The sequence below is a fragment of the Oryzias latipes genome, chromosome 6 (assembly GCF_053564925.1).
Source record: "Oryzias latipes strain Hd-rR chromosome 6, Olatipes_Hd-rR_3.1".
NCBI lineage: Eukaryota > Metazoa > Chordata > Actinopteri > Beloniformes > Adrianichthyidae > Oryzias > Oryzias latipes.
In genome coordinates, this window is record NC_136242.1 from 10,849,889 (window position 1) to 10,874,735 (window position 24,847).

At 40.0% G+C, this 24,847-nt stretch overlaps 1 protein-coding gene across 23 annotated transcripts in view; it reads right to left on the reverse strand.

The window, feature by feature from the left end:
• LOC101159581 (unconventional myosin-IXAa) overlaps positions 1-24,847 on the reverse strand; it is a 135,203-nt gene that overhangs the window by 18,622 nt on the left and 91,734 nt on the right. For all 23 annotated transcript variants that reach the window (XM_023955614.2, XM_078948470.1, XM_078948465.1 and 20 more), the window contains 14 exons: positions 20,163-20,279; positions 17,826-17,960; positions 9,838-9,959; positions 6,906-7,047; positions 4,030-4,225; positions 3,623-3,742; positions 2,794-2,869; positions 2,471-2,614; positions 2,346-2,385; positions 2,142-2,264; positions 1,929-2,009; positions 1,724-1,834; positions 1,428-1,550; positions 1,213-1,362 (listed from right to left, as the gene is read on the reverse strand). In XM_023955614.2, coding sequence (XP_023811382.1) covers positions 1,213-1,362; positions 1,428-1,550; positions 1,724-1,834; positions 1,929-2,009; positions 2,142-2,264; positions 2,346-2,385; positions 2,471-2,614; positions 2,794-2,869; positions 3,623-3,742; positions 4,030-4,225; positions 6,906-7,047; positions 9,838-9,959; positions 17,826-17,960; positions 20,163-20,279 — 1,680 coding nt within the window. The remainder of the gene's footprint in view (positions 1-1,212; positions 1,363-1,427; positions 1,551-1,723; positions 1,835-1,928; positions 2,010-2,141; positions 2,265-2,345; positions 2,386-2,470; positions 2,615-2,793; positions 2,870-3,622; positions 3,743-4,029; positions 4,226-6,905; positions 7,048-9,837; positions 9,960-17,825; positions 17,961-20,162; positions 20,280-24,847) is intronic.

Consider the following 24,847-nt stretch of genomic DNA (forward strand, 5'->3'; position numbering starts at 1 on the left):
TGCTCCGCGCCAACGGCCACGCCCACAACTCAGAGGTGAATTTCTAATGAAGGACTGAATGCTTCTCTGCAGATACTTTGCTCCAGAAGTTTTATTTTATTTATTTTTTTAACGGTATAATTATAAATAAAAGACCAGTGGGAACACTTTGAAAATTAATCAAAAGATGATCAAAGTGGGACTTTTAGCAGTTCTGTAGTAACGTGCAGCACAATGACTCATATTTAAAGAGCAGCATTTCTTTGCAACCTTCATTCTACTTTTATAAGTATCTTCACTATTTTCAATTATTATTGTGCTGATCTTACTTTAGGAAGTGAAATTTCAAGACGCTGGTATTGGTGGGATTTTGTGGAATCTGAAACAAAAACTGAAAGAACCTTTCTTTGAAAATAGAATTGTTTTTTCCAAAATATGAGTTTTGGAGTTTTCACAATTCGACATAGCGTCACAAAAAAAGAAACTGACCTTTTTTAGGCATCAGAAACATTGGATAGGAATACTTAAGACATTTCTAGAAGCAAAATTGAAAAGCAAACATTGGAGAACTAACTATAAAATCTGAGATTTCAATCTCATTTTAATAGATACTTAAATCAAACTGATTTTATCCCTTCCAAAATTAAGATTTATGCTTAAATATCTGGAAATCTCACTAATAATTTGTACCATTTTTTTCCAGGACCCCCAGCATGATGGTACCGCTGTCAATCTTGACGGAGTTCAATCTTTTTGAGCTTTATTAGTCGTCAAAGTTGTTGTAAAGGCAGAGTGATGTTTGTTTGATCTTCTTATTATCAGAAGACTGTTGGAAACAAAGCTAAGGAGCTTTCTAAACATTTCTCAAACCAATAAAAGTTAAAAATGTATTTACTAGGAAGGACAGATATTGTAGAGGGGGAAATTTGACTTTTGTTGGCTATTAATGAATTTGTCCTGATATCCCTTTACTACAACTTTAAACTAAGATTGTTTTTGAGTCAGAGTGAAATGTAGACTGATATTGATGTGGTATTTATTTTTCATTTGTTTATAGACTTCATCAGAGGCTGGAATAACATAGCAACAAGTGAAACCAGGAGTTAGACTTCAAAAATCTTTTGTTAATGAATAATTAATGAATAAACCTTCACTGAGTTTTTAGGTTGCTGTTGAAGATCTAGAAAACAAGACAAACGGACGTTTGCTTCAGCAGAAGTAATGGAACCTTACCTGGATGGTGCAAGCCGCTCGCCGCATGTTCACAAAGTGCTTCCTCTCTAGAACGGCTCGGAAGCGGCGTTGGAGCGAGACGATCCGCCGCAGCACCTCCTGATGCAGGAGTGTCTGGAGGCGCTGGCGCTCCACCTCCCGCAGGAACACCTGCACCCAGAGGGACAGATGAGCCCGACGGTCAACCCACCAAACCCCGGATTCCCAGAACTTACCTTGGTGTTGCCCACTTGATAGGCTGCAGGCGGGATGTGGATCCGCCTGAAGAACTCCCTGATGCCAGACTTTGTTGGAGTAGTTCCTCGAGGCATCAGCACGTGAAAGTGACGAACAAACTCCTGAAAATATGTAAATGGGATCAATGTGAGACGTCGAGGCAACTTGGAGATTACATAGAAAGAAAGAACAACTGTGTTTTTTTTTCATTTTATAAAAAAAAAAAACACTGTGCAGAGTGAACCAATTGCTTTGAACAATAAAGACAAAAGGGCAGCAGTGAGAGAAGGTTTACCTGGAAGGTGAACTTGCTGCTGTATCCCGACTGGCGGATCCGGACGGTTTCCAGCATTCCCGTGTACCTCAGCTGTCTGAGCACCAGACTGTCACTGAACCGCAGCGGCAGCTTTGACAAAGCAGAAGCAGACAAATATTTACCGTGAACCATCAGGAGAAGCTGCAACAAGCAGACAATTCTTCGGAATTAAAAAAATTAAAACCTTCTCTGCATTGGAGCGAATGCACTTCACAAAGTACGGTTCTGACTGGTCAAGAGTCTCCATCAGCTTGTTGAGGGAAGCCTGCAAACACCACAATAGGTTATTTTAACTGGAGCAAATATAACTCATTAATGATCTTTAAACACATCATCTAGAAATCTTTGTTGTTGTAGTTCCACAGCTCCTCCAGCAGAGGGCAGCAGCAGAGCGGACCTGGAACTGTGCACTGATGCTTGGAGGTTTTTTCTTCTTGTGCAGGTGAAGCAGCGACTTGGTGATGCGATCATGGAGCGTCACGCTGCTCAGGTATCGCAGAGATTTCACATTCAACAAATTCTGAAAATACAAAGCACAAGCGTCAGTCAAGTGTTACCAGAAATATGCTCCCCGGGAAGGTCAAAGGTCATAGGTTCTTACCTTGGGAAGGGTTGGTTTGTTTTTGCAGTTTTTGTTTCTCCTGAATATGAAAGAAGCAGTTGGGTCAGAATAAAGAACAATACAAAATAAAAAGCATGTAGGGTCGTTGAGTGTGTGTAGCTCACAATAATATGCCCTGAGCTCTCTCCAGGAGCTTGCTGTTAGCAGAATTCAAAAAGATCCCATCTTCTTCCAGAACGGGGCTGCCTGATGTAGGAACGTGACTCAATCTGGAGCTACGACCGTTACACCCAATGCTGTAGCCATCCCTGTGAAAAAGAAGGTGGATCCAGTTTTGGAGGTTTGCTTCATACTTCCTTTACCGTCCTGATCTCATGTTGATGAAGGTTCTCATTCATCCAGCTGACATATTGAAGTTGAACCAGGGCATCTGGACTTAAAGACTTAAAGTCTCCTTTCTTTGGTCCTGATCTTATCCCAAACTCACCAGCTGGCTTTCTCGTTCAGAGCGTTAGTGCCTTGAAGATCTGACAGAGGCGTTCGAGGATTCTTTCTTGCGATGCCTGGACGGCGAGAAGTCGGAGGATTAAATAAAAGAAAAGAAAAAGAAAATTAAACTTGAAGAATTTGTAGCTCATTTTACTTTTTCACTTGAAACTGTTATATTCTCTTCTCTTTACTGTTTTTGCTTTGGGCAAACTTCCCTAAACTGATATGAATTAACATTTTACAAAACCCTTTTCGAATCAAGCTGCTTTTACTTTCAGGAACTAGTTGTTGATTGGCTGGCCTGTTTACATGGGAAAGGTTCTCTTCTTAGCTCTCACTTTTGAACCAACACACAATGTTTTTTCCTTGTAGCTGTGACCCAATCCACAGTCTAATCTGAGGTGGAGTAACATCCTTTTGCTTAAATTACTCTGAAATCGGTGTGAGAACAGGCTGGTTTGATGGCCAGTCGCCCAGAACGGAACCAGGACAAGAAGACAAGAAAAACTTTGATCACAAAAAAGCTTCAACCACCACTGCATTCGGAATTTACCTCCGACATGTTAGTATACATTTGATTGTTTTTCTATTTTATTCAAAATTGATTATAGACAAGTAAGTGGTTGAGTTTTTATCATATTTAAACCCCTATTGATGCAAATCTGCATCAAACCACTTTGGCTCCTGAACATGTGAGAGTTGTAGGAACTTGTTATTGGTGATGTGAAACAGAACGTTTGGGAATAATGTGGGAAATAGTTCCTACAAAGGTACTGAATTAGCTGAACTTTCTTTCTCATATTCCAGTTAAACGTGTGGTGACTTACTGTATTTCTCATCTTTACATCTCTGGAGGATCTCAAGGCTCCTCTGGTGAACCGGGTGGTGAAGGAAACTGAAGCTGTCGACAGTTTTGGCAACGGGACAGGGAACTGCTGAATCATTCCCTGCAGCAAAATGTGCAAGACCGATGAAAAGATTGATCTTTTTTTTATATTAAAGAAATGCTACCTCAGCAGATTATTTAATCATTTTTATACATTAAAATTGATTTCTGATTTTATTTTAAGCCCAATGTAATACTTTGCAAAGGAAAAAATAAATAATTAAAAATGTAAATGATTCGAATCATCTGATCAAACCCCGTCAGTGTTCGTTTATTTCCTGTTCAGTTTAGCAACGTTTCATGACCTTATTTGAACCTGCTGCCTCGTTTTCGGCAGACGGCCCTCACCTGTTTTTTTGTGGGTGTGCTTTTTCCCAGCCTCCCTGAACGCAACAAGAGCCCTAAAGTAAGCCCGCAGCACAGCCCAACGGAAGGTCGCCACGGGGTCGATTCCCATCAGGCCACAGATGAAGGCGTTCTTGCTGCTTTTCAGCAAAGCCACGATGTCGGGCCGCATGTGGTCAGTGTTCTTCTCCCGAAAGTCCTGAGGAGTGGGCGAAAGTGACAACATTGAGCAATCTTCCTGGACAAAGAATATATATATATATAGCCAATCAGATGTGCCGTTTTTTAACCTGTAACTCAAAAAAACGGCTGGTAACACAAGGAAACGCTTAAAATGGCAAGAGGTCCTGTTTGTAAAGACTATTGTTGGTTTATGACTCCTAATTTAAGTGTTAAAATGCTACTCTGATCATCTTTGGATCTGTTTTGGAAGCGTTCTCTGTTGTCAATTAATTATGATTATGCTGCTTTTAGGAAATATCAAAAACAGAAACCCGGTCGTTTTCTAAGACAATTTCTGCAGACATTTATTAGAGATTTGCGTCTGAATTGTGGGTGAGGACTTTGGCGCGGAGCCAGCAACCCCATCCCGTTTCTAAGAGCTCTCTCTGTTTAAGTAGAGCAGGGAACTTATGGCCCACCCAGAATGTTTTTTGCAGCACAAATGTGTTTTGAAAAGGCATTTTTTACATCTGCTCTGCTCCTGATTCACATCAAATTGCATAAAAAACATTTCTGGCAAAGCTTAATTTACATTTGCCCTCCATTATCAGAAAAATGCCACAAGAACATGTTAAAAACGCTACGTTTATCAAAGGTTTTATATTGTTGAAATTATGTGAATGAACCAAAAGCACTTAGACTGGGGATAACAGAGCTGTAAAGCATAAACCCTTCAAAGCATTTCTCTCTTTACGATATAAGCCAGAGGTGTTCAGCGTCAGTTCACTGCCGAACATGCGCACCCAACGACTTGTTGGCTCTGAACTGACGTGGACGACTCTCCCGCCTCCACAAAAAGCATCTGTTACAGATGAATATCATGAGGTCCAGCAGCAGAGGATTCAGTCCAGCCCATGTGCTTCTCATCAAAACAATGATGGGAGAGACAGAATTAGAAACATCCAAACTAAAGGCAGATCTGCGGCTGGTTTCCTTCATCCAACATCTGTTTGGCCTACATCCAAACTTTTAGAAGCTCAGGAAGATCACCAAGTGCTCTTTCCAGATCCATGTTCTCAGTTTAGGAGTGATTGACACACCACAGATGAGTGTGGCTTCAGCAGTGTTTCAGTTTTGACAGATTATAGTTCTTTCTGTTCTGCCAAATGTCATTATAAAAATGTAAACAAGTTCTAAAATCAATACTACAGCTGATTCCCCCTCCAAAAAAAATAAAAAGATGCTGCCTCCAATTGCAGAGAATGTATATTACTATAATTAGCCAACTAACAAAAAAGTTAAAACATTTATTTAACTTGCAATAGAAGCCCCATCACAGAATTAACGTACATTAAGTTACTCAGGCTCTGTATTATAAGAAGATGAATAAGCCAAAAGCGTGCCTTGTGTTTTTCATGTTAATGGTTGTGAAGTTCTTAGAAATATTGATGGTATTTTGTTCTGACATATCCAATTCTATTGTTGTAGGTATAACAAACCACAAATGCAGTACTTTTTGTTTTAATAAACATACAGTAGTTGCAGTACTATTTCAACTTTGGCCTGGTTTCCTTGTGTAATATTGTTTGGAAAGCACTATTTTGAGTTTGTGTTGAGTTCACATTGTAGTTTGTGAGGGAACAGTTGTTACGGAGAGAATTTCAAATTGTCCCTTCATGTCATATTATTTACAGACCTGCAGCTAAAACCTTTCAGCTAGAAACTAAAAATAACATTCCATGTTATACCTCTGAAAGTGTAAGTGTTTGTCAAGATTCAGTTTTTGAGCTGCTAACCCCAACATGTACTTGGCTCATGGGTTATAGGAAACTAGAATTCAACCAATGATTAAGTTCTGGCACCAAAATGATGAGAGGCTCTTTCAGCCAAAGTACCTGCAGAGATCAACCATCCTTTAGACTTTGCATTAAAGTCCCACTCCAATCATTTTTTGATCTATTTTAAAAGCGTCCCCAGTGGTCTTTTAACCTCTTGAGACCAGGCGTCATATATGTTTTATGTCGGTAGAGAAAAGGGCAGTTTGATGACACTCCAACACCTGTGAGAGCACAGAAAACTGATCTGCTGTACAGAAACTTTACGGCCGCTTCTAATGGGATTGTTGCTTTAATCATAACAAAACATCACATGATTTAAGTGAAAAATACATCAAAAAGACTTAAACTAATGGTCATTTAGTCTTTTTTAATGGTCAATTCATTTGAATTTAAATGTGACTAATGGTAGATGGTTTTAACATGTAAACATAAAACTAGAGCCTTTCATTTTCTTTTTGGACAGGATTATGTCATATAAACTCTACAAAACTTTGTATTTTAACAATACTCTTTAAAAAAAATACAAGAATCTACAGTAGAATTGACAGATGAATGATGTTTGTGAATGTTTTTTTCTAAAAACCTTTAGCAGAAATGAATGAATGTATTCCCTTAGATTTCATTCCACTTCCACCATTTATTTCTTTGCTTTTTATTTCAAGCAATCACAGCCAGAATAATGCACAAAACAATAAAACCAGCAGTTTTCCATTCATACAAAGACAAATCAAACTTAGAAGAATTAGAGATTAAATCAAAGATGTGAACTTCAAGGAGTTATTCATCCAAGATGAATCAGTCTAAATGGAAAAAATGAAATCCTGCTTTTGGGAAGGTGTTTTCTAGCGTACTAGCTACCGGTAGTGGAATCGGCCTCACCTTGATGCCGTACTTGACTTTGCCGGCGTAGTGTCTGATGATGAAGGCGGGCTCCATGACGGCGGGGAACTCGATGTAGCTGTTGCCTTCATGCTGACGTTTGAACTTATCCAGCAGGGTTTGGTTGGAGGCTTGAGGAAAACTGAAAGGACATTTCATAAAAGAATTTTTACCTCAAATTGCACTGCTGGACCAAAACATTCATTCATTTGAGTGAAACCAATTAAGAAAAAAGCAGCTAGGTGTTTTGTTACAGAGCTTCTGTTTGCACCTTCTTCTCTGGTACTTTTTGCTTTGATCCCACACACTGCTTACTGGAAAGTATCTGCAGGGATCCCAAAGCTCCATGCGGCTGCAGTAGGGCTGAATCCCTCCCCCATCTTTAGTAACCCAATCCATCTCTCCAGAGGCCCTGAAGCCTCGCTAGCTCCAATAACTGCAAATAATGAGATGTAAACCCGTCTTCCCCCCTGCAATCATTAAACATGACTCTCCTTCAAATGGCTGCAAAAAAAACCTTGGGGAGACTCAATATCCCCGCTTTCCCCCCCCCCTCTTTGGTCCTTCAAAAGTGACCCCCATCCATCTCCACAGCGGTGTGGTGGTCAGTTCCAGATGTTATTGGATCCAAACAAAGCACCCACACTACACTGCAGAGAAGATGACGGCTAACATGGATAAATACTGCTGTGTGCACACTGGTGGGGTTTTATGTGAGGGGGGGGGGGGGGTGGCAGAGAACAGCATTTGATATATGGGGGGGTTGTTCAGAGTGTTAACCCTGCAGTGAAGAAACTGTCCAGCAGAGCTAGAGGAGGAATCAGAATGTGATTACTCTCATGCCAAACCCTAGAGTTGATGCAGAGAAGCGATAATCCAATGAGTCTATAGGAGGAAGAGAAGGAGGGGGGGCAATTTATTTAAAAAAGGGCGCAGGATGCAAACAAAAAAGGACATTAGTTTGTACTCAATAAACATAATATCCCACTTTTTCTTTCATTTGTAGCCAGTAGAATTCTATCTGCAAAACGTAAATGAGGTCCACATGAGGTCAGACTCCACAGTTTCAGAGACACATTAGTAGATACTATGATCCATAAATGGATCTACAAGTACCTACAAATGTATCAGAAAAACGTTTTTAACTTGGCATTTCTCTTTCTGAGTTACCAAACCTGATGCTTTTTTTCACCAAAATGACATTTGTGTCAAACTGGCGACCTGTCCAGGGTGTCCCCTGCCTTTCGCCCACCAGTGGCCGTGATAGGCTCCAGCAGCCCCGTGACCCCGAAAGAAGATGAATGAATGAATGAATGAATGAATGAATGAATGAATGACATTTCCTCCTGAAAAGGTGAGCAGCAGATGTTGGAGGTTAAAGGACCAACACACCGTGTGCACGAGGTGTACAGATGATATTCAAGAGCCTGCAGGATGTCCTTAAAGCTATGCTCTAATTGTCTAATTTCTTAAATTCTAATAGTCAGGCTGCAACCATACGGCGTGTAACAAACCGCAATAACAGGCGCCGTTAGTACAAAGAGCTCATTAGGGTTAGGTGGGGGTTGAAAAATGAAAAATCTATGAGGCCTATATCTCACCTATTTTACCCTTATTTACCCTAACGTTTTGTATAAGTGTTCGCAGCATGAACATTTTAGCTCTACAGGCTCACCGAGCGGCCTACAGCCTGAACATTTTGTGCGGGCCACCTGCATGCACGGCATACTACCCAGATCCAGCTGGAAGAGCATTTCTGGATAAGGCATTAAATGTTTTAGCAGATCCCTCAGGCTCATCACCTGCTCTCATCAACAGCCTTTAATACACAAACAGAAATCTCTTAAAAATTGACAAAGCAAACCAGAAAAAAGTGCTGTGCAAACTAGCAATAATCATTTACCCACTGGAGTGTAAAGTCTTGAATGAATGAAGCCGCTGATTGTTGCTGCTGCCAAAAGATGGATTTAAACTGAAGGAGCTTCTCACTCTTCACCACCAGGGGGCGGTGCACACACATTATTCATCTTTAAAAAAAAGTGTTGAGCTGGGCGTATCAGTGGAAAGGATGTCCACATGCCAGCAGGTAAATTAAACTACTCCATTGTGGCACTAATGTGGTCATCATGTGAGAAGTGGCAAAACATTAGTATTACTGTGTTATTGGTCAGCAGTTTTAGTCTTTTTATTAAGTTCATGATACCTGGTTATCCTACTGTTCTTATACTTTTATGTGATTGTTTTTACATTTGTTTGAGGGGTTCTGTTTTTATCCTTGAGTCTTTTATATGTTTTGTGTATTTGGGGCAAATGGACCTTGAGTCTGTAATAAAGTTTATTATTATTATTATTGGGAAAAGTAATTCTTAACCAAACCAAATGTCAAAGACGTCTTGTTTACTTGTGGATTTGTACAAATGCGTTTATTTTGTGCATCTTTTCTTTTCTGCTCTCTTCAGCTTTCACATAAAGGTCAAAGCGGCTCATTAGGACATCTCGACATGTTTGGCTTCACTTATTTGTCTCGTTTTGCCGACACTGAACTCCTAAGCATCAGTAAGTCATCAGAATCCATCTCAGAATGGGTGTGTTCCTAAATATGTGCAGCAGCTGTGACAGTAAACCAGTCGTTCAGTACGTTTAGGATAAACTAAAGAAGTTCTCCATACAGCCCAAGAGTCATCCAAAATGTCCCTCCAGACCCGTGTTTCATCATAGTGGAGTTACCCCAAGCTTTTCATGTAAAAAAAAAAAAAAACCAAGTGTGTTTTTATGAAACCTGTTTGATTTTAAGCACCAGAGGATGCATAAAGGCAGCTAAATCACACAGAGTAAAGGAATGAGTGAGCCCGACTGGTTTAATGGCCATCTGGTATCCATAAAAACAAGACGAGGTGTCTCTGGAGCCAAGAGGCATCAGTAGGTGGCGTACTTGCACTCCTCGTCCAGCAGATGGAACAAAGCGGTGGGTTTCTTGCTGATGAGGTTGAGGCAGCCGCTGTTGTCGATGTAGTCAATATTGTGCCAGGTGATCCCCTCTGCCCTGTACTCCTCCTGCAAGGACAAACAAACAAAAAAAAAATGAGATTAGGAGCTCTCCATCAAGATTTGAGTTATCTGCTCCTCCTTTGGTTGGCATTGTGGTACCAGCTGAGTTCTCTTGACCCAGACCTCCTTCATAGTAGAGTTGTTTTCCAGACTAGGTCTCGTCTGATTGCATCTGGAGTTTTTAGCTTGATAACAAAACAGTAAAGTGTGGTTCACGCGGGTCACAAAGTTTTATACTGCTGCATACTTTCCATGAGATCAGCGCAAAGGTTCAGGGAGCGATTTCACTGGGATTACCAGCATGAAAACACTTGGCTGCTTCATAAGTCTAAGGAAAAAACCAGCGCGGTCGTTGATGTGCTATCTATGGATTTGAGGACCCACGACAGCTGAGGGGCAGAGCCTGTGTGGCACAATGTCCCCATGCGTGAAACCAGTGATTACACCTCGACCAGCTGGGATAAAACAGTGGAAGAACGGGGGGGGAAGCAGTGGTTGAGGTGCAGCGCATTTCAGAAAGGCATGTAAACACTTCCAGCTCCACAGCATGCCTCACTGCAGCGCGGCAGGGAAAGAAGCAGCACGCTCAGTCCGATCCAGAGTTAGGACAGGAGGAGGATTACTGTGGTTTGCTGTTCCATCAGTACAAAAATTAAACAACTATTTTTTCTTGAATAAACATCTTGGGATTTTTTAAGATGTTGACTTAAATTGATTTTTATTTGTAAGGTATATAGAGAAAAATAAAAGTATGTATTGGAATAAAAGATCAAGAAAGATTACCCGATAGTGAAATAGTTTTGGGGGGTTATTTTATACTTTGTACGCATTACTTCTGACTGAATTAATTTACAGAACGAACATAAATAAAGAGGAACAACTTGAAAAAGTAAAAACAGGTTCGACAGTCTGCAACACAGGGAACCTGGTTATTAATCCAAACCAGCAGTCAAGAATTCAAAGCAGCGTCAAGCCGTGCTTTTAAATCGGCGATGTGACTGCTCCATCCCTCTTTTTTTAGGCTGTTGAATCACAGAGGAGGCATTCAGAGCATGTGAAGAGTTCGGTTTTATTCAGAGGCTGCACTGCGTGTAAACAAAGCTGTAAAAAAAAAAAGACTTCTTTTTTCCCTAACTTAGTTGCATAGGAGTCTGTGTAGACACGTGTTAACTGGGAGACAGCTGGCTGCTGACACTCAGTAAACAAGAGAAACACACACTGTTGTAACTCTTTTTTATGCTCCAGTGTAATGCGATTAGTACAGCCAGAGAAACTAGCAGCGACTGTAGTTGTGTTTCAGCTCCACCAAACAGCAGAATCACTCAGAATTTCAAATCTAGTGGACAGAATTTTAGCTCGCCACATTCTAATACAACCCTCTCAGCTTACTGTTGGTCTATTCTTCTGTAAAGGTACGTTACTAAATCCCATTAAAAGACTAAGTAGAGCCCAGAAAGATTGCTAATAAAGAGCCAAAATGTCCAACATGAAGAGATAAGTTGGTCTGAGATTGAGGAGGTCGGAATGTCGATGTTTTTTCAAGCTAAAGTAAAAGCCGACCTGAGACAGCGGAAGTTTCATAAATATAGTAAAAGTATATCAGGAAAAGGCAGTGAAACCTGTAAGGGAAAAAGCCAAGGCCGACAGTCAGCAATTACCACAAAATAAAATAAAAAACTTTCATTAATTCTAATGTTTGCTGAAGTGTGTTTGGAGCAGAGTGGCTTTAAAACTGTAATAGACTGACACATTTCATGACCAAAAACACAGATCTGTAGTTTCGCTTTTAGATCTCTGAATGGCATTTCTGTCTGTTTGGAACCTGATTTCAGAAGCTTTGGTTTTTTTCTAAAGCTCCAACAAACATCAGAGTTAAGAGAGCATAGAGAATACAAACACACATTTAGACCAGTCCCATTCCAGTCATCTTCTGATCTTTAGTAAAAGTGTCCCCAGTGGTCTTTTAATTAGGATTATGCCATTTTTAGCCAAAAAAAAAAAATCCTGTGTCAATTTCTGGGACATAGTTTCTGTGGAGGGTTGGGAGTTCATTAGAAATTCACGTCTGAGTTTTGGGAATTACTCAGAAAAGCAATTTTGAGCTTAATTTACTTTATATGTGTCCAGAAAAATGCTACAAGGACATGTTAAAAACAACAGAAGCAGCATTTTCATTAGAGTGGCTCATTAAATAAAGTTGGCCACTAAGGCCACACCTATAAATGTGACATGAACATACGTGTTAATGGCCCAGATAGTTTAAAGTTTAATGACAATTCCACCAAACACGGTAATCTCACAAAAGCTAGCTCCAGATCTGCCATGTAACTGTTCAGGCTTCCTGTGATTGGCTCTCCATCACACACATGGCTCTTCTCTGAAAGCTGCTGAACAGCTTGGGCTCGTAGGAATGGTGACATGAAGAGAAACGGAATCAGCTTTTAGAAAAAAGACAGATGTCAGCAGACTTAGACTGTAATCAGAGAGCCCAGGCTTAGCTCACTTTTCTCCCAGATCTTCACAGATCAAAAACGGGAGATAATCAAGCTGCTGAAGAAACTCTGCTGAATATTAAAACTTGATTCTAAAATGATCAGATGAACATCGTCTATATAAATGAAACCTTCTAAACTTTTCAAACTATTTGCGATTGAAGCCTCCTTAACTCCGCCCTACTGAAAGCATTTTGGCATGGTTGTATTTTCCCTTTTCTGAAGTATCTGTGGGTCTTTCTGGGGCTTATGGATATCCCCACCAGTCAAAAAAAAGAAGAAATCTTCAGGCCTTTTACCAACCTGATAGTAATAATTATAGAACTTCATGAAGTCTATGTGTTCCTTGCTAACATAAAGAAAAAGAACTTGTGGGAAAAAAATGTTCCTAAAGGTTCTAGATTTCAACATTTCCACCTTTATGCCTTTTAGTTTGAGCATCAGAGATGTTTTAGTTTTAGGTAAGAAATTAAAGACCCACTCCAATTAAAAATTAAGCTTTTGGTGTTTTTAATGTGTCCTTTAGCATTTTCTCACAATGGAGGACATATACGAAGAAAATGAAACTCAAAATTGCATTTCTGTGCATTTCAGTCAGACAACTCATGCCGTAAAGAAATATTTATTCCATATTTCTTTTAGTTTGGCCTAAGGCTCCGTTCAGATACATAAAACAAAGATCTCCATAAAAAAAGTTGGGGATTAAACATCCCCCTAACGGAGGAGGATGGGGTGACGAACGCAGAGCTCAAGCAAATGGATGAAGAGTGATTGGACCGCAACAGGTGAGTTAATTTGGCTTTGGAAGGAGTAACCAGGTAAACGCACTGCTCGAGTAGCCTGCCTGAAATACACCCAGGGTCGTTCATTTCTTTATTCAAATTGTTGAGAATCAGGAGCAGACAAAAAAAAAATGCAAGTTGGGAAAAAAAGAGCGTCTTTTTGATGTCGAGAATATGCTGGGTGGACCACAAGCTCCCTGTTTGGCTCAAAACAAAAAACTCTCTGCAACTGGGACGGAGAAGGGAGAAGCAACTTTCACATGAACTACTGCTGCTCTGCAGAAACTATGTCCTGGAAATCGACAAGTTTTAGTACATTTAGGCAAAAACCAGCATATTTATAATTAAAATACCACAGGCTTTAACGATAGATCAAGATATGATTGGAGTGTGACTTTAATGTCGTTTAAATGCCCTTTTCAGCATCACACATATGGAGACGAGCAGCCAGTAGAGACACAGACTGGGATTCTTCAGATGGTTGATAAACTTGAATCAGTTTGAGATTTATTTGATTTTATTTGATCAAAACAGACTTTTCTGGTCATTTTTGTGCTAGAGAGGCACTATAGACTGTCGCTCTATAAAATAAATGTCTTCTGGCGACTTAAGAAGAAGTTATGATGTGAGGGCACTCAAACAGGTTTAAGATTTTGGACCAACGTGCCAGCGAAAAAAACTCAATTCAACCTCCCGCCGTGCAGAAGAAATCAAAGCGATCTGATGTGGTTGAAAGGTCGGTCCTTTTTTATCCATTCAACCATCTGCAGTTCTAAAGCGCAGCTTTCAAAAAAATAGTTATGTCTGGCTGCGTGCTACAAAGTCAGCCTGAGTGCAGCGGCGTCTCCAGCCCCGCCATCTTTACGCTTCTGCGCATGACTCGTTAAGACAGAAATGTTTGGGTTTTGGTACATAAAAAGGGAAAACTGGAAACTGCAGCAATTCTTTTAGCTTTGACAGAACTGAGAGAAAGAAGTGAAACGTGACGAGATGCTGGCTTAGATAAAACTTGCTTTGTAAGGAGGTGGGGGAGATCCTCTCGGGGCATTTAGTGTAATATTTGCATAAAAACGATTGCTCAATCAGTTTGACTTCTACTTTGATGAATGGCTCTCTTTAGTTTCAAGCTAGTGGCTCCTGTTAGAATAAGAACTAGGGATGAAATCTAAATAAAGTTCACTCATTTGTGTTTAACAGAATTGGGGGGAAACGAAACTGAGTCTGCCTCAGGTGACGGCCATCGTGTGATTTCTTCCTTTGACTTCTGCGCGAACAGAAATGAAGCACGAATCGGCGTGGTGAGAGTACACACCGGAGCAGAGAGTCCTTAAACGCTCATACGTCCCCTTTCAGCAGAGGGCTGGGGTCGCTCAGGTGCTGTTAGCTTTGGCCTCAGTTCCAAAGGCAAACACGCTCGGCTGATTGGAGAAGAGATATGTAAAGGGTGTAGAAGGAAAAACCCCAACTCCCAACAAAGTTGAGATTTTTCTATGTTAAAAAAAACATCAGCTCACATCTGATTTAAAAAAAAAAAGTCATTTCTGGACGTAGATGTTGTCTTAGGTTTGCAGAACTTCAGAAAGGATGGCAAAACAAAAAACGGTTAACACTTCCCTTACTAAAGTCAGAGCGAAGATGCTATTTTTATTTCTGTAACATCCCAGTCAAAACAAACTGATGAAAATTGTGTTTTAACATGTTCTTGTGGCATTATTCTCATGATGGACGACATAAAGAATGTTTAGCTTAAAATAGCATTTCTGAGCATTTCTCTATTCCACTTGTTGTGACTCAGGAGCAGACAAAAAAATGTCTTTGAAGAAGCTTGTTAGGTGTGACGTAGAACCTAAAACAAGTCACAATCTGCCTGGTCTGCTCCATTCTTATGGAAGCGATTCTGTAGCATAATTAAAAATAACTGTCAATACCAGAAATGCTTTTTCTTTTTCAAAATGAAGTTGCATTTTTTTACTGAAAATTCAAAGGAAAAATCAATACTTCAAAATTCTTTTTCATTTTCTACTTCATCAACGCTTATTCTGTCTCTTAATTGAAATGATAAAGTATTTAACATTTCATTGAGGAGTATTAAGCTAGCAGGAAAGAGTGTAAGCAAAGGGGATAATGGGAAAAGAGGCCAGGCTTACTGCACCAACAGTTCCTTAGAGGTGAATTTCTAATGAACTCCTGCTGCTCTGCAGAAACTTTGTCCTACAAAGGTTTTCAGACTTTTGGCTAAAATTGGCATAATAATTAATAAAAGAGCACTGAGAATGCTTTAAAAATAGATCAAAATATGATCAGAGTGGGACTTTCTGGAAGTATCTGACAATTCAGGACAAATAAGTTCCCTTTCTAACCTTCTGGAAATCCAGTTTAAAATCAAACAACCAGAGGATCCAAGAATGTGTCAAAAACAGTAGATGGACTGTATAAAACGCCAGCATGTGCTTAAGACAAAGGAAGACAATCTGTTTTGTTTCCTCCTGCAGGACATTTGCACTTCTCTATGACGAGTTGGTGGAGATCTGGCAGTCCTTGATGCGGAAGTGCCATTGGCTCACCTCAGACCGAGCTGGAGCTCAGCTGCACCTCAACAGTCCTCCTGAAAATAAACTCTCTGGCCGCTGAAAGCCAAAAGTTCCCTGGTGATTTAAGGAAAACAAACACCGACTCCGCTGAAACAATGAGGGGCACCATCCTGCGAGGGCAAGCACACCACCGGCAGTTTGACATCTATTAGCTGAACCTCCTAAGGTTAACTCAAAATGGAGATATTCATCATGAGCACCTCCATTAAAAAAAAAATATATATATATATATTTCTATTAAAAAAAAAAGGATTTGTTTGAGTTATTGCTTGTGTTACATTAATGACACTTTATAGTAACTATATTCTAGCCTCTAGAAGTAAAAAAAAAAATCATATTCTAATCTCTAAAAAGCAGTTTTTAAGTGAGACTGCCAACATGAAATAAAACCAACTGCAATTCTATCAGTCTTACCAAACCAGCAAGTTGGTGCATGTTGCATCCTGATGTGTGTGTTTACATGGATGTGTGTGGCCTGAGGGCTAACTGCCACAAACAGATCAGCAGCAGGTGAGAATTACTCCCCATATTTACTGGAACACTGCTCTTTTTCAGCCTGTCCACCACTGCCGCTGCAGCCATCAGCAGCATGCCCACCTGCTGCAGCGTCGCAGTCTATCAGCACTCAGAGAGGGCCGATGATGGCCGACAGCTGCTGCCACACAGGCCGGCCTACTTCAAAATATCTACACATCTGATTGGTTTCCCACCAAAATGACCAAAAGCATGAAAGTGGAATCTATTAATGAAGACAGTAAGTCCTTTTGAGAAATTAGAGATGCAGCAATTGGGATTTTCTTGGCCAATTCTGGTAAATGATTTTTAAATGTTTTCCAAAAGCATTTTTTTTCAAACTTTCATGTTGTTTCTAAAAACAAGGAGAGAAAGGGTTTTTTGTTTTGCTTCATTTTCTGCTCGTGTGAAGGCTTTTTCAACCTTAAACATATAAGTAACCCTACTTTGTAGATTTCACTTACCGCTGGTTATTTTTAGAATCCAACCCCAGCCATAAATGCAGGGCTACTGTACATTTTTTCAAATGACAAATCGTTCAAATGCAATGCATTGTGGTTTATACACTGGTGTTTTGCAGGGCACAAGATTTAGGAAATATAAGCTCAGTCCAACTTTCCTTCATGCCCCCCAACTACTAAAAAACTACTAAGCGTGGGATTATGCAGCGCCCTGAATTTAAAAAGCAATTTGGACACCATGCTCTTTCAAAACAGCAAATATATATTTTTTATCTGCAAATATGACGTCACTAATTTCATGGAGTAAAACCCTAATAAATACAAATTTTATGAAAAATATTTATGAACCCACTATGTTCTGATGAAACCAAAATGAAAATATGTTTTTCACAAGAAAAATCATTGAAACGCAATGCATTGTGGTCTACGTTGCCCAATCTATCGCTAATAATCCTATAACATTATGTTGGTTCGTATTTTAGACTTTTCCTTTTTAAAATTACGTTAAAGTTTCTTCCAGGAAGAACTCATCATTCTCTGCCCTAATTCTTGATCAAAGTGATTTTCCCGTTCATTTTGACTGTACAGCCCACACGCCTCCCTCCGGTGGAGGAAGCCCCTTACTTTCACAGGTCTAACACTAAAAGACGTTCTCCCTTTGAGGACAAAGCAGCTCCAACTGTTCACTACTTGGGTCAATCCATCCACAACATGAGTTTTTTAGTTAGGGTTAGTGAACAGATTGTGTGAGAATGTCGTCACTCTGACGTTTTAGAGGATATTTCCTGTCCTCTCTCCATGTGTGACAAGGAAAGGCCAGAGAATATAAATAAAGAATAGATTTAAAAAAAAACAGAAAAATCAAAGAAATGAAAAAGACAGGAAGATGAAAGACAAGAAGCAGAACTTTTCCTTTCAGCCATAGAAAGTCCAATAGAAAAGAACCCAAGTGTAAAACAGGAAAGACATAAAAAAAGGGCAATGATAAAACAAGAAAGAAAAGAGAAGAGTCAGGACTTTTTCAGTGCTTTACCTGTTCCAGTTTGAAGATGTGCTGGTTGAAATAATGTTGGAGCCGTTCGTTGGCGAAGTTAATGCAGAATTGTTCAAAGCTGTTGTTCTCATAGTCCTCAAAGCCAAAGATGTCCAGGACTCCTATAGACAGAATCTGGAAGAGGAGAAACACACATCAATAGAGTCAGACATTCTTTTTTGTATCAATGGTTAGAATAAACCTGGGATTAGAATTGAATCGGTAATTCAATAAGGGCCCAAATCCAAGAAGTTTGTTATTCCAAGAAATGATTTTAATTGCACAGTTTAAAGGGAGGCTACACCAAATGATTAATACTTTACCCAGATTTAGCACCAGTTCATAGCTTACAAATGCTATAATATGTAGCACCTCACTTTTATCATTTCAGAGGACTAGCAAACTAAAGTCTCTGGACTTGGGCCCTTCTTGAATTAAACAGAAGTAACATCTGGAAAAAAATGGACAAACCACATATTTATCATCTACATGAATCTTCATTTTTCAAATTGTCACATTCTTAACACTTCTTAGGATCAGTTTATATTGAAACTCTTTTTCTGCTACATGATAACTGCAAGTCAGATTTGTTTTCCTCCTAAAATGGAAGAGGTTATCAAAAAGGTAACCCTAATCTTCAAAGTCAGACTCATCATTGCCCCTAATATCACAAACTCTTAAGTCATTGAGGAACTGTTGAGCCTCTTGTGAAAGATATTTTCCCAACCCTTGAACATCCTTTACCTTTGCTGCCTTTACACCAAGTTGCCCGGTTTTCCTTTCTGCTTTCACTTCTTTTTTGGTATTGGCATATTCCTTGCCTTCAGCATGTAATCTTTGTGTTTGTTTCTGGCCCATTCTTGTTCATTACGTTTTCTTTTAGGCTTAATCTCCTCATCACTTGAATCAAACTCCTGTTGCATGGGTGCTGCCATATTGGATAACTAGTGGTGCCATCTATGGGATAAAGCTAAACCCATGCAAGAGAGGCCCAAGTCCAGGAATTGGGCCTCTCTTATACTCAATGCATTTTAAATGCCAAGCAAAGTCAATACATTACAAAGGACTTGGGACATTTTTGCTCACAATCAGATAGATTTTCCCTTGAAGACCATGGAACATTTATCTCTATTTTGAAAAATTGTGGACTTGGGCCCCATTTTGAATTCATCGATTCAATTAAAATAATAATTTTGTGGCAGAAAGGAGCAGCAGTGACATTTGGCTTTCCAAGCCCCTTTTTTTTTTACACAGAAATGTGTCTTTTGTTGTCATTTCAGTCTTTACAGCCTGTGTTTCTGCTGGTGTCTCATTAAGATTCATGTCATCATACATCATTGATATGCACCGTCTTAAGGGGGGCACCTACTGGAAGGACGCTTTTAATTACGAGATGGACCATAAAAGCCATTTCCAATTGATTCTAATGTTTTTCAGCAGCCTTTTTTATTTTTCTCTGAAGGGCTTTTCCCACTTCTCCCCACTGTTTAAACACACAAACACAGGCTCTAAAACGTAAAGACAACAATGACCTTGACACAACCTACACACACATTGACAGATGATGCCAGTGCTGTGGGAGGCGCCTGCACATTTATAGCGACATGTTCAGCATTTACTGCAACATAAACTTCAGCATTTCTAAGGACTTCACAGATTTGTGTCATGGCGTCAACCCTGCTGCATTCAGAAGCCCTGCTCACTTAAACACCGTCTTGGGTTGTCTTTTATGTTGCTGAAAATGAAGTAAATCCCCCCCAAAGAGAGGATTTTGTTCCCCAAAATATGATATAAGCTCACACACACACACAGAGGGTTGGGACTTCAGAGTCCACAGGGAGTAAAATGAGCTGGAAGGAACTTGATGCCATCTGCCAGGCCCAAAAAAACCTAATACACACACATATGTATGCACACACACACACTTTCAGTTGCTCCCAGTGGGCCCAACCTGCCAGCCGCCAATTCAACACACAAATGCACAACCACACACACACCAAAAAGGATGAAAGTTGAGAAAAAAACATTCACAATGCAGATCAGGATAAAAGATGCTGAGGATTACAGCCGCTCTGGAACACGAAATGATGCCCATTTCCTGATCTGCACTATAGAAATGGGTGGAGTTAGTCTACAACATGCAACTATACCAATCATTTGCTCTACTGTTTAAAATAGGGTATTTTTCTCACATAGTACAAAATCTTTAAGGCAGATGTTAAAATTACATTAAAAGAGAAAAAAAACCAAAAACATTTTCATTATTTTTGACAAAACAAGGACTAAACTCACAGAAACTGGGTTTTGGCTGGTGTTTGTGTATGTTTTTATTCCTACCTTTGAGCTGTGCTCCAGGTCTTTGTTGTTGAGCAGTGCGTGGTTCGTCCTGAAGACAATCCAGTCAAACATTGCGCTGTACAGCGACTTGGCCATCGAGTCTCTCACTGAACCCGCCTGTGCAAGAAAAGGGAAAAATAATATCCTTAGTTTATGTGCATTAAAATCTGTAAAACATTGAAAAACAGACCATTTGAAGATCGATCTGTCTATCAGCAAATGCAGAAACTTTGGACTCATCACCACAAAGGTTTTGTGCATCATACAAACTAAACTCCTGAGGTGAAGCAGTTTTTAATTCAAGTCTGACTAAGGACTGGATTTGTAAAAAAAAACCTCAATTTCTATAGAAAGTCTTTATTACTTTCTTAGTCCAACAGTATTTCCAGTGTAGAGGAGTGTCCTCATATAAAAAACCAAATATCTGCCAACTGCGGCAGCTTCAACAAGACAAATGCATCACTCCTGTTCTTCTTTGGAACTGGATCAATGCCAAATCTGCAGCCTGAAGGGTATAAGGGTCACAGAAACTACTGCACCAGCTGAGTCATCTTCTGGAATTAAGGGGGGTAAATGACTACCTGGAAAAGGTAAGCTGACAAAAATATACCAGAGGCTGTGACTAAACAGAAAATTATTCCTAAATTAACTTATAATTTGTTTACATTTTCTTGTTTGTTTTGTCCTTAAATACCCACTCTAATAAAAATTGTTTCATGTTCTTGTGGCATTTTCTGAGGATGGAGGACAAATATACAGAAAATTAAGCTAAAATTTGTATTTCTGAATATTTCTTTGTTCAAATGTTTGCGAATCAGAAGCATGTAAAAAAAATGCAGTTAGAAATTTAGCCTAATTGTGACAAAAAATATTCTGGGTGGGCCACAAGATTCCTGCTCCTCTCAGCAACGGGGAGGGGAAGAGGGGGTGGCGCTGCTAAATGCCAACAGTCTTGCCCACAACTCGGAGGTAAAATTCTAATGAAATCCTGCCACCCAGGAAAAAATACGTTTTGTAAACACAGCTTTTTTTATTTTGCCAAAAAACATTTTCTGGATTATAAATCGACGACTTACACTCAGGAGTAACCCGTTTGTGATTTTTTTCAAATAAAAATAGGCTCATATATTCGTTATTTTCCCACTGGCAACCAGTTGCCCTTTTTCAATTGTTTCCCGCTAACAATCACTAGAGGGCAAAGCAGGTGTGCGTCAGTATTTGCTGCTAACGGCAAAGCAGAAGAAGAAGGGTCGTCCAGAACAAACAGGAGAATGTGATCAAGATGACATTTGCATTGAGACTTTATTATTCTTGTTTTTATTTTTCCTTTCTTGGAATAACATGGAACAGCAAGTCATCAAACTGGGTCACAAAGAGACAGAAGTGCCGCTGAAAGCAGCCATCATCCAGACGCAGCTCGTCTAGTACAGACGATCTCTAAAAAAAAAAACCCCTGACCTCTCAACATCATCTGTGTCTTCTCTGCATTGTAAATGAAATTTACAGTCGATGCTTCCATGGAACGATGAGGCTAAAAACTTGTAAGGCTAAACTTGAGGCTAAAAGCTCTAGTTTCTCTCACACGCAACAGGAGAATCTGGTTTATAACACATTTCTGGACAAGCGGACGTGATTTTGAATTGTTAATGGGTCCGGTGTGAACACAGCATTACACCAGGCGGATAAAGCGTTGTGTTTTTCTCCCCACAGTGAGACTAATACTCCGGAACAACTTTACTCTGGAAAATACAGTAATCATAATTAAAAGACCCCTGGGAAGGCTTTAACAATAGATCAAAAGATGATCAGAGTGGAACTTTCCAGGATCCACACACACCTCCTTAAGAATCCACACTAAAGTAATAGTTTGCTGCCCCTTTGGCCCCTACATTAAATTTTAAATCTTCCTCTCTGACAAATGCATGCTGATTTGCTCCCTGTTGTGTGTGACACAGCTGTGCAACTGTGATGCACTTGTCACATTAAAGAGTAACGCATGCAGTTGATCGATTTCCACCAAGACCTGACATCATCTTGCAACTAAAACTAATTTCTTCCCCTTTGGTTTATTAATGTTCACTCAATTAATTATTCCTACTTAATCCTGTGAAGGGTTGTGGGGGTTACTGGAGCCTATCAAAGGCAGGTTTACAATTCTTCACATGACCACACACTCAGTCCTGAGGGACATTTAGAGCCCAAAAAAATGACCCTCAATTCTGGACATTGGGAGAAAGCCAGAGCGCCCAGAGAAAACGCGCTCATGCACGAGGAAAACATGCAAACTCCACACAGAGTGGCCCAAGTTGGTGTACAATATGTGTACAATATACAATATAAACATTCATATTTGCAAAAGTTGGGATGTTGTTTGTTTTCTTGGGGGAGATGCAGACGCCGCCGAGGCCGACGTCATGAAATGGGCGGCACCCACAAGAAGTGAAAGGCGATGTCTCAGAAAACGAGTCGTCTTACTTCTGGATTGGAAAATAACTCATAAAAATGTTGTTCTTTTGTGTCCCAAAGGTAATTATTATCACGTCCATGGATGTTGTTTACTACAAAAGGCTTAAGAGTAGCATGGTATAGACCCTTTAAATGTATTTTCAACAGGGATGCTTAACTCCAGGCCCCAAGAGTCAAAGTCCAGCTTCTTTTTTAAGCAGTTTTGCCCCTGCAGGTTCTTTTTAGTGAAACATACCTGATCCAGGTGATAAGCAGATTAAGTATAACCAGGAAAACAAATGGGATATGGTGAATGAAGACTAGGTTTGGACAGCTTTAACCATCGTCCTCTCACTCAAAGAAAGGTTTCTGTATGGTTTGAAGCCAAATGTAACAATTTTCTTTTTTTCCTTTCTCTTAGTTTTGCGTCTTACAGTCGCATAGTAGTGTGGGAAGGCAACTGCAAATAGAATTTCATCTACAAATGATCATTTTTTGACACAAACGCATCTGTTTACATGTGTGTGTAAATGCCCACAGACACATTCAATGATTCCTAATCATCCAGTTGTCGTCTGTCCTGTGCATTGCCCCGGCGTTGTACACTCACCGACTCATATTTCTCTATTTCATTGTTTGTTTGCTTCTCTAGGTGGATGACTTAGTCTGTTAGCTTACTTCAGGGGAAGCCTCTGCTTACGGCAGAGCTCTGTCTAAACTCCTGGAGAACAGAGAACAAACAATATTTTTGCTGATGTAACATGAGTTTGTGTGAATCATCTTCTATTCCACATTTTGGACTGGACTATTTGTCTTGGGTCAGAAATAAGGAGAAAAATGAAACAAGTTTATTTTATTTTCCCTCAGTAGGCTCCTTGTGAATATGCTGAGTACACCAAAACCCTAAGGTGGAACGATAGAACTAATAAGAAAAAAGACTGTTTAGTGTTATCCGACTGCAGCTCTTATTTGCTTGAACAGTGCATCTGATCAAATCAGAGATGAAAGCCGATTCTTAGATGACTTAATCTTGTGTGTACAGCGAGAACACCTCAGAGAAGTGATGAAATAAACCGAGAAATGTCTGAAACTGTGTCCGACTACAAAAACATGAGTTAGGCTTTATAAAAATAAAAAAAGGGGGGGGAGAAACCATGTAATCCATGTTATGGGCCTCGTCAGTCAGTGTGAAACCCGTCAAACCTCAGTGTGGGAGCACCGACTTTAAACAACTCGTGGAAAGTCTTCCTGCTGAGGCCACAGACAGCCATGATGAAGCAAAACTGCACTTTTGAAAGCTGCCTGCCAACTGTTGCATTATTCATTGTTCCGATATTTTTAGAGAGCACGACGTCCCCTGCAGCCATAAAGTTATGCAAGATCATCATGAATATTTTAGTGTTTTTATTGCAAAAAAAAAAAAAAAAACGAAACGCTTCAGCGGATTCTCTGGATTGGCAGAGCAGATGCGACACGCTGGCTGAGCATGTATTGTCCATGTGTTATGCCATGTAAATCAATTATTGAACATAATGGGATCGGTTGGGGACAGGGCTAGAAGTAAAGGGGTTGAAAATGTTGTGCGAGAAGCTGACCCAAGAAAAAGACGACATCATTAGCAGCGTTTTATCACAGGCTTCTGCAGTGCAGCTTGTGTTAAACCAGTGTTTGTAATTATAAGCCTGTCCCTCTGTATTTTCTCTCCTCTTGAAAACCACAGGGGGTATGAGACACCAGTGTGAATTTGCACTGAACGTGGCTTGCAAGCCTCCTCACAGCAGGAGGCTTTGTGTGTCTGGATTTCCGCACAAAGTGTCAATCTGCACGTTTCAGTTCACGTAGTTGTTGTCTGCGTCAGATCCAAGCCAGCCTTTGTCTAACAGCATTTTACTGGCCCTTTCTCCAGCTTTGTGCTCTTCTAAACACCCCTTCAATGTCCGATTCCTGCACGCACGCTTACTTACCCGCTACAGCTTTTCAATCGGGAAGAAGGAAGTGGTAGAGTCAAGAATATCTGTGACTCCATCAAAAACGTCAGAGTGCTCGCCTTATCTTCACAGACAATTTCTGCACTGCATAACAAACACACATGCCTGCAATCATGACACGGATGATTTTCTCTCCCGTGGACAAGTTGGAGTTGATAAAATTCAAATCTGAGCTGCAAACACAGACTGGTATTGGCACCGATGAGATCTGTGATGAGAGGTTTCAGAACTGAAGGGTGTTTATGAAACTGG